Source organism: Ruditapes philippinarum, unplaced genomic scaffold (assembly GCF_026571515.1).
Source record: "Ruditapes philippinarum isolate M1 unplaced genomic scaffold, ASM2657151v2 ctg8830_1_1_1_1, whole genome shotgun sequence".
Lineage (NCBI taxonomy): Eukaryota > Metazoa > Mollusca > Bivalvia > Venerida > Veneridae > Ruditapes > Ruditapes philippinarum.
Genome location: NW_026853552.1, coordinates 110,500 through 126,464, shown reverse-complemented (window position 1 = coordinate 126,464; position 15,965 = coordinate 110,500). Strand labels below are relative to the sequence as shown.

Here is a 15,965-nt window from a genome sequence, read left to right as displayed (position 1 = left end):
TTCATATAAAAATTATGTAGAGGCTTGGGACATAGGGACTAACTGTGATGCCCTTTTAAAATAAACATTATTAAAATTATATTATTATTATAATTCAGTTGATAATTTTATTTATTGCATACTATGTTAAATTAACAGTTAAATTGTGTTTTATTAATAATGATATACATGTAGTTATTGCGATATTTGCAAAGAAATGAATAATGCAAAAGTGTTTAGATTTTAAAGTTTTCTACAAAAAGGAAATACAGAGAAGTGAAGAATAAATATATATTTTTTTCCTCTCTGAAAATACTAAATTGTGAATAATAATCAGAAAATACAAATTTCTATAAGAAGCAAGGTAACAAATAATCATTCTAAATATGGTAACATCTTATTTATTTTTCAGGGACATAACATGGCAGCAGCATTTTGTTTTGCAGTTTTGCTCAATTTCAAGCACATCTTTCTGTACATAGCACCAGCATACTTCATATATCTCCTCAGATGCTACGTGTTTACAAGTAATGAAGGTAAGGTTGAAAAATAACTAGTCATTCTAAAATATTTTCGGCCAAAAAAATGATAACTGATACCTTGATTATAACACATTTACAAAATGTACTTTACTTTAGTGCTTAGCTTAATAGGGAAAACATGGGATGTATAATCTAGGGGTGGCTGGTTCAATTCCTGGGCAAGGCAAAATTTCTCCATGACTTTTTATCTTGGACATTGAGTGTAATGGTCAATTGTCTCTCATAGCTGATTCAGAAATCATGTGGGATCTGGTAAGTTATCCGGTAAAGCCACTTAGGTGGACCGACTCCCTGTCAAGATATGACCAAAAATCTAAACCAGACAAACAAAACTTTATTTAAGCACTATAAATGTACTAGTGTTACTGAAGATCTTGAGAAAGGGTGATCCCTCAGAAGCAATTATCACAATAAAATTACATGAACATGAATATTGAAGTACAGTTGACTCTCAGTAAGTCAAAATCGCTTTACTCGAAATTCCGCTTTAGTCGAATAATTTCTAAAGTCCCGTCAAATTTTCTTCTTTATCTTTGTATTTTAACTCCGCTTAGGTCAAATTTTGACTTACCGAGACTCCTGTTTAGTCGAAAAGAAAAATCTGGTCCCTCAATTAAAGTCCAACATATTTACATCTCAATAAGTCGAAGTGTGAAAACAACCGTCTGATCAAAGGTCAGCAACATCAAGGTGAGATGTTGTCACTCATGATTTACACGTTTCATAGTAATTTTTAATTGCCGGTCATCATGTATTATTAGAACGTCGTAAAAGTGGCTTTAATCCGTTTCAGGACTTACCGTAATTGGTTTTAACAGTTAGATAATTAAATTAGAATTTAATTACATTTCTTAAAGAAAGTTGACTCATGCCAGTCTGACGGGTGTTAGTCAAATAACAGCCTAGGTATTGATGTGTGTTATCAACGTAAAGGACATCTGTTTAATTAATTATCTGTCATATTTGTACTTCAGGTTCACGATAGTTGCTAATTTCGTTTTCGTCCGATGATGGATTAAATCAAATGTAATTGTGTGTTTCTGTTTCACTATTAATATACATGTATTAAATTTTGAATGATATATTTTTGTTCATTTATAATTTGCAGTTGTAAGTGATTTACCGTCATTTCAATGGTTAAATATTGAAGCATTGCTGCTAACAACAATAACAAACCTACTCCTTTGCACATTCAATCAGGCACATGTATATACATGTAATGGTGGTAGTTCCACGTTACTCGAATTCCGTTTCTCTCGAAGTTAAATGCCCAGTCCCTTGGATTTCGAGTTACCGAGAGTCAACTGTATCTTAAGATTTGTTATTTCATTATTAAAAAAACAAAACACAACACTTACCCTTATGATTTTTCTTCAGCCATTTGTACATGTATGTCAGTAGTGAACAATATGAAATATTCTATTACTTGCCTGTAACTTACCTGTACCTTACAAAGCTAACATTAATATATTGTATAAAGAATGATAGATATATGAATAATAAGACTATTATCACTGAAATGATTTGTATATTTTCAGATGGAAGTTTAAGGTGGAGATCATTCTCACCACTTAGATTGATAGGACTGGGTGTAATTGTTGTAGGTGTATTTACTCTCTCCTTTGGTCCATTTATAATTCTGGTAAGTTTATTATGTAATTGTATACACTTCCCTTATTCCTATTCTGCTTAAACTCGTTTTTAGCTTTTCTATTTGAAGAAAAAGGAGAGCTAAAGTACTCTCACTGTCATTGGCATTACACTTTGGTTAAGTTTTTGCATGCGAGTTGACATCTCCAAATCTACTGGAGAAATCATAAAAGGGGGGCTGTGTCCAAGGCCTGTAACTCTAACATGGATTTTGACATAATTATTGCCCATTTTGATCATTATCCAGACTCAAGCATAGTATAGTGAAGCACATTGTTCTATGACAGCTCATGACTTAACAAATAATTAACTCGCATTACTGTTATAAACATTTTGTAAAAAATCACTTCTAGATGTATAATTATAACAAATTTTAATGAGTCACTCAATATAACATTTATAGATAAATTTGAAAATAGGAATGATATAAATAATTAGTTAATTCTATTTCAAAAAATCACTTAAGATGAAATTAGTTACCTTTATGTAATATATGCTTACCTACAAAACTTGTACTAAAAATTGGGTTAACCTTTATCTTGCCAGAGCCAAAAGTTGATAAGTCTTTACTACCAGTAGGGAGCCAGGCCGGCCTGCACATCGATACAGCCTGACCAGGCTCCATACTGTTGACTGACTAACCTTTTATTTTCATCTTAATATCCCCACTATTGATAACGGCTAGTTCAGGAATAATGAAAGTCGGACAAGTCCATTTTAGAAATTTAGAAATGTTAAGGGTTAATCTGATTGTTATTAAGTGATTTTCTTATACCTTGATATTGTAGGGTCAAGTGCCACAAGTTTTGTCAAGGTTATTTCCCTTTAAGAGAGGTCTGTGTCATGCATACTGGGCACCAAACTTCTGGGCAATTTACAACATTGCTGATAAAACACTTGCTGTTGCAGGTAGGTTTTTAAAGTCTTGTACACTTGTATTTGATATGTCAAATAGACTTGCCTTTTTTATCCTCTTAAAGTAATAATCATCTCTTTATTGTTATTGTTTGATCAAAAATGAAATCATTTAATTTAGGTCTTCAAATAATGTGGAAAGTCACAAATTTTAATTGTAGTGAAACATTTTAACCATTATTTTGCTAGACAGGGAAGTGATTAGCTTTAGCTATCAATACACATCTGTCGGTCTTGACCAGGCTCTATACAGCTGGCTGTTCAATTTGTGTATTTTAATTGATAAAAGTAATATTGATATCCCTCGGATATTAAATAGACTGTTCCAGTTTCAAAGCTGGACAAATCCAGCTGGTTAAGGTTCAGTTATTCAGAATGTAACTGTTGATATAACTTGGTCATCTAGAAAATATTTCCAGTTTCTTTGCATAGATAAATATTCAAGGAATCATGTAAATTTGTGTTTATTGGAATGCCAATGGAGAATCAGACAGTTTTTGGGGTTTTTTTTGCTAAGGATTTCATTCAGAAAATTGAGCATATTTTTGTATTATTTCATGTTTTTGTTCTCATTTGTTTTCTCTGTTTTTCAGGAACCAGACTTAGATTGATAGAAGCTGGAAACCAGTCGGCTTCTATGACTGGAGGTTTGGTACAAGAATTTCAGCACATAGTATTGCCTTCAATACCCCCTCTTGTTACCTTCATATTATCTGCCATCTCCATGTTGGTAAGTTATTTCAGGAATCTTTTTATGTAAAAATCTTCCTTTCTTTATTTTGATGCATTCTTGATTTCATTACTTTAGATTATTTACCTACATCTGTTAGATTTGTGATTTAAAAAAAAATAAGACACATATTTATTTTTAAAAGAGACAATTTGTAATGATCACCTTTGAAATAAATTCTTATTTGTGTCCCTTAAACTTCTGTAATGTATTGCCCTGCTTTGAATTCGGAACAGTCCATTCAAAGTTGAAGGGATTTCAGTATTAAAGGGACATTAAGCCCATTTAAGGGTATAAAATGATTGAAACAGGTAAAAGTCATAATTAGTGTACGTTTTGACATATTTCCTTTCAGTTTCATAATTTTATTCGTAAGAAAGATAAGCAAGTCACACAGGCTTAGGAAAGTACTTTAAATATGCATTGCAATTTACCTGTAACATTCAATTTAGACTTGAGCAGTATTGCCAGTATTTTAGGCAGATTTATCAAGTGTGGGTCATTCACCATTATAACAGTTCATCTTTGTCATTCAGCATAACTATGACTATGAAAAAATGAACATAATGTAACTGTAAAATACAAAAATTGATATATCACCAAAATACATGTAGTGTCTGATTAGAAAGTGACTGCAAGCATGTCCTGGCTTTGTATTGGTGGCAAAAGCTAATTACTTTGGTTCCAGCAGGAGTTAAAAAGATAGTTTGTTTGAGAAATATTAGATATTATTCTTATAAAATAAATGGAATTTTATGATCTAGCCATCTGTACTTTATAATACAGTGTAATATTATCACTATTTTCAGCCAGCATTATATACCTTATGGAGTAGACCTCGAGGTGGACAGACTTTTCTACGAGCTCTTACATTATGTGCTTTTGGATCATTCATGTTTGGTTGGCATGTTCACGAAAAAGCAGTTCTTATGATTATCATTCCACTAAGGTGAGTGAAGTAGTTTGTTTGAATGTTGTCCGTGGCGGAGTGGTCAGGGTTGTTGACTTAAAACCACTTGCCCCTCATTGTTGTGGGTTCAAATCCTGTCAGGGACTTTGGGTTCTTCCATGTAAAGAAGCTATCTGGCTAGCTAGGGTTGGGGTTCTAATCAGCTGCATTTTTGTGCCTGAAATAATGCACTGAAGGGCACCAGAGGGCTTCATCCACGATTAAAGCTAGTAAGTCGCCATACAATCTCTACTGAGTTTGTGTTGTGTAAAACCCTTCCAAACAAAAATTTCAAATAGGGTAATGTAGTGTTTAAAGATGTTATGAAAAAACAGATTCTTCTGCAACAAGTCCTATAGATTATTGATAAAGCATGCAAAGTAAATTGTAAGATTGAAGGCATTTTGACAAAATGTAAAGTTATTTTGAATTTTAACATGCACAGCCACTATTTACACTAGGAATGGCATAATTTTACTTAAATGTGATATATTACTAGCAGATTCCTTATCAGAGACAATTATTGGACATTTTCAAGATGAAGTTATCGCTTGTGCAATGTACACTTTTATTTTATGATTTTTTTTTTGTTATTTCAGTTTACTGGCAATAGATAAAAAGAAGGATGCTCAGATCTATCTTATTATGTCTACCATTGGTCATTACTCATTGTTTCCATTATTATTTACACAGTTTGGTATGTATCTTTTATGGTGTTTATGACTTTACAATTTTAGTATTTTATGTTGAAGCATTGTGCTTCAGCCTGTGTTAGGGAGCGTTGACTCACATACTATTACTGTCCAATAACAAGCTCAACTAAAGGAAGCATTTTACTATTTTCAATTGCGCTATTAAGGATGTTTTTTTTTTAGATTTCTTTTTCAAGTTGTAAGTCATGTAGGCCTCAAAGTTTGGTAAAGATTTTGTGTGCAAGCTTTAAAGCTGTAGGGCTGTAGATGAGCAAACTAAGTTTCAAATATCTAAACTTAATAAGAAAACTCGAAGATTTTGAGAAATGTATAAAAAGTCGCTTTATATGTTTGTTTTTTCCAAAAATTACTTTTTTATCACCATATCTCAAACAATTTATTGATGAGGAAAGAGCTATTTATTGACCTGACACATTTTAGGTAATTAAATGGTTTGATAGTGCCTTATTCTGATAATATTACTTTATTTGTTAACACTATATTTACTATTTTAATTTTGTTCTGTATATTTAATTGGAAGTTGTGTTCCTTTAAAAATATATTATAATAGTTACTCAGTCACTCACTTAAAAAATATGTAAAATGGAATAAAGGTGCAACTTAAAGATCAAACTGTGGTTAGTCTTTGTCCAATGAAAAAAAGACATAAATTTGAAAATATTTGACAATCTAGTTCACATTAACTGCCTTCCATAGCATTTTTTCAACCTTTCTTTTAAATGCCACGTCTATCTGGAAAAACAAAGGTCTTGTGAACAAAAAGTAGGTCAACAACTAAGTTTAGTAAGACACTAATGAAAATAATGAAACATTTTTAACAGCTACAGTCACTACTAAGTATTTCCTTTTGAGCTGTTTAAATTGCTTTATTTTTCAAATTGGAACCAATCATATTAGTTGACTTTCTTTTACTAAAACTAGCAGTTTATGATAATAACTTGGCTTAGTAGACCTTTTACAGACCCTATAATTTATTCACAAATTTCATGCTTTTGTTTAGAAATGGACACATTTTCTAACCATTTAATTTCTAATTGAACAAATTATTGCAGAATGTTTTCAATCATAGAATAATAAAAAAATGGCACTAGGGTATTAAATGGATTATTAATTTTATTTATAATTTCATGATTTCTATACCAATAGTTTCTGCTTTTAAATCATGTCAGTCTATACACCTTACAAATGTACATAAACTAAGATCTTGTGTTGCTTAGTAACTAGTAAGGGATAAAAGTAATAGTGATTGTTTTGTTTTTTCAGAGACACCTATAAAGATATGTCTCCTGGCATTTACTTCATTATATGCTTTTACAGGAATAGCTAATATATTCAGGTAAGATTTTAACTTTACCTATATTTTTATATGCCCGAAAGAATTTCGGGGATATTATGTTATACCCCCTGGCATCCTTCTGTCCGTCAGCAGTTTGGTCTCCGGAGCATAACTTAAGTTCAATTTCGCCCACAATATTCAAATTTCAGAGGATGATTGTCCATATTGGGTAGAAGACCCCTATTGATTTTGGGGTCAAAAGGTCAAGATCACTATTACCTTAAAAGTGAAAACAGTTTCCAGAGCATAACTGAAGTTCCATTTCGCCCACAATATTAAAACTTCATAGGATGATTGTCCATATTGGGTAGGAGACCCCTATTGAGTTTGGGGTCAAAAGGTTAAAGGTCAAGGTCACTATATCCTTAAAAGTGAAAACAGTTTCCGGAGCAATAACTTAAGTTCCATTTGGCCCACAACATTCGAACTTCATTGGATGATTGTCCATATTGGGTAGAAGACTCCTATTGATTTTGGGGTCACAAGGTCCAAGGTCACTATGACCTTAAAACTGAAAACAGTTTCCGCTCAATAACTTAAGTATAAATCAACCTACAGCTGAAAAATTTGATAGGATGAACACCATGTCCAATACATGACCCCTATTGATTTTATGTTCATAAGGTCAAAGGTCAGGGTTGCAATGATCTTCACACTGAAAATTGTGGTTTCTGGAGCATAACTGAAGTTCCATTTGACCCACAGTGTTCAAACTTCATAGGATGATTGTCAATATTGGGTAGAAGGCCCCTATTGATTTTGGGGTCAAAGGTCAAGGTCACTATAAACTAAAACTGAAAACAGTTTCCGCTCATTCACTTAAGTATTAATCAAACTACAGCTGTAAAATTTTATAGAATGAACAGCCATGTCCAATTCATGGCCCTTATTGATTTTAGGGTCATAAGATCAAAGGTAAGGGTCACAATGAACTTAACTCTGAAAATTATGCTTTCTGGAGCATAACACAAGGTCCTTTTGGCTTACAGTGTTCAAACATCATAGGATGATTGCCTATATTTAATAAAATATCCATATCTATATTGGGGTCACAAGGTCAAAGGTCAATATCAAATGATCTTAATATTGTTAACAGTTTTACAACGGTCAAAGGATGATCACTTATATTGAGTATATTAATTATATGCCCTAAAAAATTTGCTTATACGATCGTATTATGTTATAACCCTGGCAATTTTCCGTCCATCCGTCACTGCATTTTTACTTACAAGATAACAACTTGACTTTGGTGCTTTGGAAACAGCAACTGTATATATATATATATGAAGGTTCTTCATCTATAAAGGAGGATTGCTTTTTGAAGGAGGTTATACTTTATTTAATTCCCATGTCTTACAAATGCTTTATCCTTACTAAAAAAAACACTTTCTGGCATATAATGCTATGCCTAGCAGTGCTCTTGTTTGGTCTTGTGATAAGGATGTTAACAAAGTATCTAAATACAATGATGCTCCCAAATTTACATGAAAATGAGCAGCCCATGCATGGAATCGTGTCTAAACCCCCTATTGAAAATAGCGGGCACATATTTTGTTAATGGTATGGAATGTTATATTCTGAATAGTGAGAAACAATCATGTGCATTGAATAACAAAAGACACTCTTTGTAAAAATTGTTCTATGAAAAGACAATAAGTGTATGAAAACAGTGTGATTGTATATTTTATGAAATTGTTGTTGCATATTTCAACTTTAGAAGCTTTACACCTGTTATCTTATCATCATTTTGCAATAATGCTGTGACACTAAAATCAAACTCAAACTGGTTTTAATGGCGATACTGTAATAGTTGATAAACTACATTGAGTCATAATAATGTTATTTGAATTGATTATCTATTACCATATGTTGTACAGTTGCTGTTGATATTTTTAGATTACCTTGGAGCTACACATCTCTGCCATTATTATCTACACTAGAGTCGCTGTATATTGTTGGAATAGTGCCATTAGAACTGTATAACAGTGTGATACATCATTGTCTCGGACTTACATATAAACTACCATTTCTACCATTATTGTTAACGTCCATATATTGTGCAATTGGAGTAACTTACTGCTGGTTAAAGTTTTACTGGATCACGCTCCATGATAAATCTAAACAGAAACAAAGTTAGGCAAAAATATTGCAGAGTTAGGCAAAAATGTTGCAGAGTTAGGCAAAATGTTTCAGTTACACAAACTCTAAATTTCATTAAAAATTCCTTATACAGCAATGCAGATACTGCAACATTTCTTTAATACAATTGGTCTGGGTGTTGTTTATTTATTTATGTTTGTTGGTTAATTAAGATCTAGTTGCAGAATCTAGATCATTTGAAAGTATTTTTGCTTGTTTGGCATTTTACAAAAGTGCACAGATGAAAACCAATACCACTATTATATGGTCATTTATAAATTTGATCTGCTAGGAAATGTTATCTAATAATTTTTGTGATACATGATATACTGTAGTATGTACAGTATGTAAATATGAAATATCCTGAACAATTCAAATTGTAATTATGTAATGTATTGCAAACATCAGTTTTAATGTGAATTGCTTCATAGATTCAGTAAATCTTTTGTTGTGAAGCCCTTTGTTTCATAAGCCTTTGACTGATCTCAAAGCATTTTGCAAGAAAAGTGTCCTCAGTCTTCCGATTGCTTGATCTTTAACATCCATTTGAAATTTATAATAAATATAATTAAACCAGTATGGTATTTCTAAATTTCTGAAATAATCAAGCAGGCTGCCTCTTCAGCTGTTGCTGGTGACTGTGCTCTGTTTGGCTTGACCTTGTTATATTGATACTTCCATGGTCTTGTGGTAGCCATTAACATTCATTCATTTGAATCAAGTAAACGAGTTCAAAGCTAAATTTAACTTTATTTACATACATTGGTCAATGATTATTTGCTGAAACATTTCAAGCCAGTATCACTACTGTCTCAGTGACCTTGTTTAAGCAACATTTTATCCGGACAAATTTTTGGGATGAACTTAACATGATTGGATTTTTGTTATTATGTTATAAGACATACTGATGCTGCATTTATATACTGGTGCCCCTCATTGCAGTATTTCAGACACAAGCAGGGACCTGAATTACTGACAGCCCTCTTGAAAGCTTCCTTACATAATGAAAGATAGAAAAGATCCTGATGATATTTGAATGGACCTTTCCAGTTGTAAATTGGCTAACTTGTTATCCAATTGCTACAATGAGATAATACATAGTCACTGGTTGACCTGGTTTGCACAAAAGAACATATGGCTATGTTTGTGATACTGTTTGTGAGCAGATGACCTAGCAATAAATAGAAAAGATGTGGCTACGAAAAACTGGAAAGGTCCATACAGTGGTCCAGTTTCCACTACTCTGTAGAGGAGACTCCACTACTCTGTAGAGGAGACACAAAAAATGATTAATTTTTTTAAGACTTAATGGGCCTTTAAAACACAAGAAGAAAACTTGTTTACTGTTAATACTTTTATTAAAGAGCAATTACAATATGGTATATGATCAGTTGCATAGATACATCATCAAAGAGTTTGTTAACAAATCTACAGCTTTTAGAATATGTTTTCCAAATTTCTCTTTTCCTTTTGTTTCTCTTAGATTTAAAACATTCTATTTTCAACAATTACTGGACATTACTAAACAGGTCACCATTAGCAACAAAATCAGAACATGTTGTCAAAAGATTAACAAAACAGTAACAAAAACATTTACAGACTGGTAAGAATTTTTCACAAAAATTTTATACACATTTAATTGCACCTGTAAGTATATGTAATGAAGTATAACAAGTTTGTTTTTTTTAAATGCCAATTTTATATTTTGCAATAGGCAAGAATAGTAACTTGACCTCCCATAATTAAATTCTGGGAAGTTACTGTCTTTCAAATGCAACAGCAAGTTAACTGTTAATAAAATAATGGACTGAATTATGATTAAAGACAAAGCATGCAATGAAGAAAACGAAAGCACCTATACACTACTAGCTAACTTAAAAAAAAATAAGAAAAAAAGCAAAACTTCTCAGTATGAAATATGATGAAAATTGCAAAAAAAAACTGGCATTTTCGCTTTGGAAGCACTAACATTTTCCTTACTATCAAATTACAAACTTGAAACATTAAAAAACAAAATAAACAGCACTAAAAGCATTTCAGACTAGATATATTGCAAAAAAAAAAAATAAAGAAGAAAAAATATTGCATCAATTGCGCAAAACCAATACATTACAAATCCTGGACTTTGAGATTCACAAAAGTTGATCAACGTTCCAACAGGAAATTTTGATTCTTCAGAAAAACCAGTTTTTTTTAACTGTGCAAAATATAAGGAAACGCTCTTCCATAGTTTTAGCAACATGACAAAGTATCTTCCATAGGTGTCTCAAAGTGACAAAATGTGATATCAATATGTGATTAAGAACCTCAAGGTAAAAATTGTGATTTTAACAATAACAATCTTTTTTGCAGTTTCTGTAAAAGAGCATCCAAGAATCTACCAATGTAAAGTTATAATGTATATTTAAAGAATGAAAGTGTTCAAATACTGTTTTGATCAAAAGCAAAGCACAAACTAAAGTTATACAACTGCAGGGAATACAATTTTATGGTTAATATTAGAATACTTAAGAAAATAAAACTAAAACAAAATTATAACTACTAATATTCAGGTAAAACTAATAGATGATATTTTTATATAAAAGAATGCCCATTCAAAAATATATGCACACATGGATATTTTGCTAAATAAGATTTCAAGGGGGCAGATTTCACCAATAGATCAAAATGATATGGACACCTTAACAGAATTCAGATGTATTAAAAACAATGTACCAACTTTTCTTAAAGAAATTAACAATTAAAATTTAATTTAAAAAAATAGACATCAAATTCTATACACCAATAGAGATGTTAACAAGATCATCACAATAAATCACAGAGAAGAAATGTTGTTTTAACAACCAAAAACACCTGCATGTCCATAATGTAACTTCCCAGTCCGAAGACCACGGCAATATTCAAACATCTTTAACGAGCTCCACAAAGGTTTTTGACACATGGCTTTTTTTGACTCAAGGGTAACCAAGAATTGAAACAAAAAGTTGATTTTCAATTGAATTCAGAATATAATTTTTAAACATCTTTTTGCAAAGTTTTCCACATATTTTTATTGGGTTTTACGCCGCACCAATACGTTAAAGAACATTTGGTGTTTTTCCAGCTTTACTGGTGAGGGAAGACCTCAGATGCCCCACCGTTTATTAATTCAGGCTTGAAAGGGCACTGAGTAGAACCACAGATATTCTGTAAGCTAGCTGGATAGCTTCCTCAAATATAAAAATCAAAGGCCCTGACAGAATTCTAACCCACAAGAGTGAGGGTTAAGTGGTTTGAAGTCAACCTCATTAACCACTTGAAGAATTTTCCATATATGAGCCGTGTCACGACAAAACCAACATAATGGTTTTGCGACCAGCATGCATCCGCGCAGTCTGATCAGGATCCATGCTGTTCGCTATCAGTTTCTCTACTTGTAATAGGGTTAGTAAGCGAACAGCATGGATCGTGATCAGACTGCTGGTCTGGATCCATGCTGGTCGCAAACCCATTATGTTGGTTTTGTCGTGACACGGCTCATATCGTTCCACAAATGATCATGTACAAATGTTATATTTCACGTTTTAAAGCTTTTGGATCTCCGTGGAGCTACATTTAAATTGTCTCAAACAGCTTATCAATCCTTTTGAAAAGTCAAATCCCATATCAAGCAGACATGCAAGTGAATTGGAGGAAAAAAGGCAAGAACATATATTACAAAGAAGGTATACTTATTTAGACTATATGGCATATAATACATGAACTGTTACAAAAAAATATTATGACTTTTAATTGTATACATTTCACAATACATGTGTGTTTACTAAAATGTACTAAATTAAATGTACGACAATTACGGAACATGGAAATATCTAATGCTATATGTGGTCGCACAATTCATTATGTACAAAGCTGGCCAAGAGTTCAATGTGGTCCCATTTGGCAAGTGGTGTAGTTTCAGTGATGCCACAGTAAAAAAATATAGTTCAAAAATATAATCAACATTACTTGACTGGTCCCTATTCTAATAACATGGCAAAAGAATTGACTGGTCCCATTCTATTAACAAACTTTAATTCAACAATAATTAACAAATACAGTAAAAGTCTGAGAAAAAAATAAAATGCTTTGTTTATAAGACCTCTAAACTTGTAAGCAAGGCCAATATAAGAAATTCAAATCAAACGCCCTTAGTAAACAAGAACTTTTTCAGCACCACTTAAAGTGGCCTTCAGCTTTGCTTAAGGTTTAATATGGTATTTTTAGATAAATTGTTTCATATAATTGTCAAATCAAAAGAATTAAGGTGGAAAATGAAATTTGCAGCCAATAAAATACATAAATAATAAGGACACCCCTTGATACCTCTAAACTACCGGTCCACCTTCTATATGCAGACGATTCATTTCCCAATCTTCCATTTTTAGAAACAAATTTCACCGACGAGCTATAAATAGCTCTCAGGATGCTGTTTTGAAGAAGGCTAAACTGTGATAGGATGCAAGATAAAATTACTGAGAAATACTTTGTTTGAAATAACACAATTGTATTTCTAACAGCAAAAAAAAGCTGAAGGCCACTTTAATTCAAATTGTTTTCAAAATTAATCTATCTTTTACTCAGTAAAAGAATGTCGACATTAATGAATAATCAGTATCTGCTATTTAAGCATTACCACTACACAGAAAAAGTTTTCCTAGTTGAAAGGGAGGATCATTATGTAACAGCAAAAACAATAAAAAAGTAACAAATATAACAAGGTGGCAATTCTTCTGGGTTTAAAAGTATACGTCAGAGTACAGGCACTTGTAGAAAAAACATTCAACTTAATTTTTTATTAGATGGAAAAAAAGAAAATCAGCATCCAATGGATTAAACTCTTAGGCACTATTGGCACTTATTTTGTATATATTCATTTAACGTGGACAGAAGAAAATATGGACCACATTTAAAAGTTGAACCATGCAGCAGAAACAATTTTTTTCTGTTCTTGTTTTTATTTGGCTGCTTTCTCTCTTTGAATATCTGAAATAAAATATAACTAAAGTAATATCACTTGAATATCTGAAATAAAATATAACTAAAGTAATATCACTTGAATATCCGAAATATCACTTGAATATCGGAAATAAAATATTACTAAAGTAATATCACTTGAATATCGGAAATAAAATATTACTAAAGTAATATCACTTGAATATCGGAAATAAAATATAACTAAAGTAATATCACTTAATAACCGAAAAGAAATAAATATTAATTTGAAATATCATTTGAATATCTGACACCATAGAAATATCATCTGAATTAGGAATAACTGACATTAAAATAGTAATATTACTTGAATATTTGACATGAATTAGTGCTGTCACTTGAATAACTGACATGAAAATAGTGCTGTCACTTGAATAACTGACATGAAATAGTGCTGTCACTTGAATATTTGACATGAAATAGTGCTGTCACTTGAATATTTGACATGAAATAGTGCTGTCACTTGAATATTTGACATGAAATAGTGCTGTCACTTGAATATTTGACATGAAATAGTGCTGTCACTTGAATATTTGACATGAAATAGTGCTGTCACTTGAATACTTGACATGAAATAGTGCTGTCACTTGAATATTTGACATGAAATAGTGCTGTCACTTGAATATTTGACATGAAATAGTGCTGTCACTTGAATATTTGACATGAAATAGTGCTGTCACTTGAATATTTGACATGAAATAGTGCTGTCACTTGAATATTTGACATGAAATAGTGCTGTCACTTGAATATTTGACATGAAATAGTAATGTCACTTGAATATTTGACATGAAATAGTGCTGTCACTTGAATATTTGACATGAAATAGTAATGTCACTTGAATATTTGACATGAAATAGTGCTGTCACTTGAATATTTGACATGAAATAGTAATGTTAATTGAAAAAGTAACATGTCGGTGATTTCACTTAAATATGAATGAAATCATTGGTGTATATTAAACCATCTATTTAACCATTCAATCAAATGGTTCATACTTTAACTCGTTCAATCATATTATTTAAAGTGTTAGACGTAATCTTACTTACTCATCCAAGTTTTCACATTAATGTTTATCACTCACATTAAATTGTTTTTATCAATATAAAAGTAATTTTACTATTTCATGTGTTTATAGAATTACTCAAATTGTGAAAATTGTTCCAAAACTGAAAAGAGCTGCAAAGATTTTTACTCAAATCAGACTAAAAGTAGGACAAAAATGATTTTCAATTTATTTCTTATTTTATTTCTTCCTTTTCTTTCACATATCTTTCTGTTTAAAGTGCCCCAGTTGATACATGTAAAAATTAAATATTTTAGTTTTTTATGCCTTTGGAACCCAGTGAAGTTTTTTTAAGTTTAAAACCTTGTAATTGATTCCTTTAAGGAACTGCAATTAAATAAATTGTAAAGTAAGGTTCTTGGAATCACAGGTTTTTCGATTTGCATGTATAATCATTATATTGGTATATACATGTACCTTCTTTTGTTGGCAGTGCATTTTTCTCGAGTGTTTCCGCATGTTTGAGAGCATCCTTACTGAAACTCTCAATAATCTTATGAGTGGCTTCTTGTGCTACAACTGAAATGCGATTTTGTTAATAAAATTAGTTCACACGCAAATACACACAGAGGTAAATACACACAATATGTGAAAATGACAACAAAAATCACTCCTCAAACAACTTTTAATGTCAAAATCGTGTTAGTTTTATTCTTCTTCTTTTTTTCTGTGTCTCTTTTTTTTGTATTTTTGGTTAGTATTTTAATAAGAAGTTGCTTTTTAACAGTACAGGTAACAATAAATGAAGAATCTTATGCTCATATTAAATGAAATGTTGATTTAACTCGAACACTTAAAAAAATATACTGAATTCCCTAACAAGTGCAGTTTCTAATACTTAATTTGTTGAACGAGTTGAATAAAATTATATTAGGCCTTATTTTTGAACCTACACAATTATGTTATGATATAAATTCAATTCCAAATATGACATAG

General features: G+C 31.5%; 2 protein-coding genes across 6 annotated transcripts in view; one reads left to right on the top strand and one right to left on the bottom strand.

The window, feature by feature from the left end:
• Positions 1-391: 391 nt before the first annotated feature.
• LOC132737177 (probable dolichyl pyrophosphate Glc1Man9GlcNAc2 alpha-1,3-glucosyltransferase) lies at positions 392-9,530 on the top strand (the record flags this gene model as incomplete). Its single annotated transcript, XM_060724432.1, is given in 8 exon segments — positions 392-515; positions 2,060-2,163; positions 2,960-3,080; positions 3,680-3,816; positions 4,626-4,765; positions 5,365-5,462; positions 6,742-6,814; positions 8,711-9,530. Coding segments are annotated over 8 exon segments (1,038 nt in total), but the record flags the coding sequence as incomplete, so codon positions are not given.
• Positions 9,531-12,791: 3,261 nt separating this feature from the next.
• LOC132737176 (thymosin beta-like) overlaps positions 12,792-15,965 on the bottom strand; it is a 39,180-nt gene continuing 36,006 nt past the window's right edge. For all 5 annotated transcript variants that reach the window (XM_060724428.1, XM_060724431.1, XM_060724430.1 and 2 more), the window contains 2 exons: positions 15,447-15,548; positions 12,792-13,957 (listed from right to left, as the gene is read on the bottom strand). In XM_060724428.1, the coding sequence (XP_060580411.1) occupies positions 13,929-13,957; positions 15,447-15,548 (131 nt within the window). In that variant the 3' untranslated portion in view covers positions 12,792-13,928. The remainder of the gene's footprint in view (positions 13,958-15,446; positions 15,549-15,965) is intronic.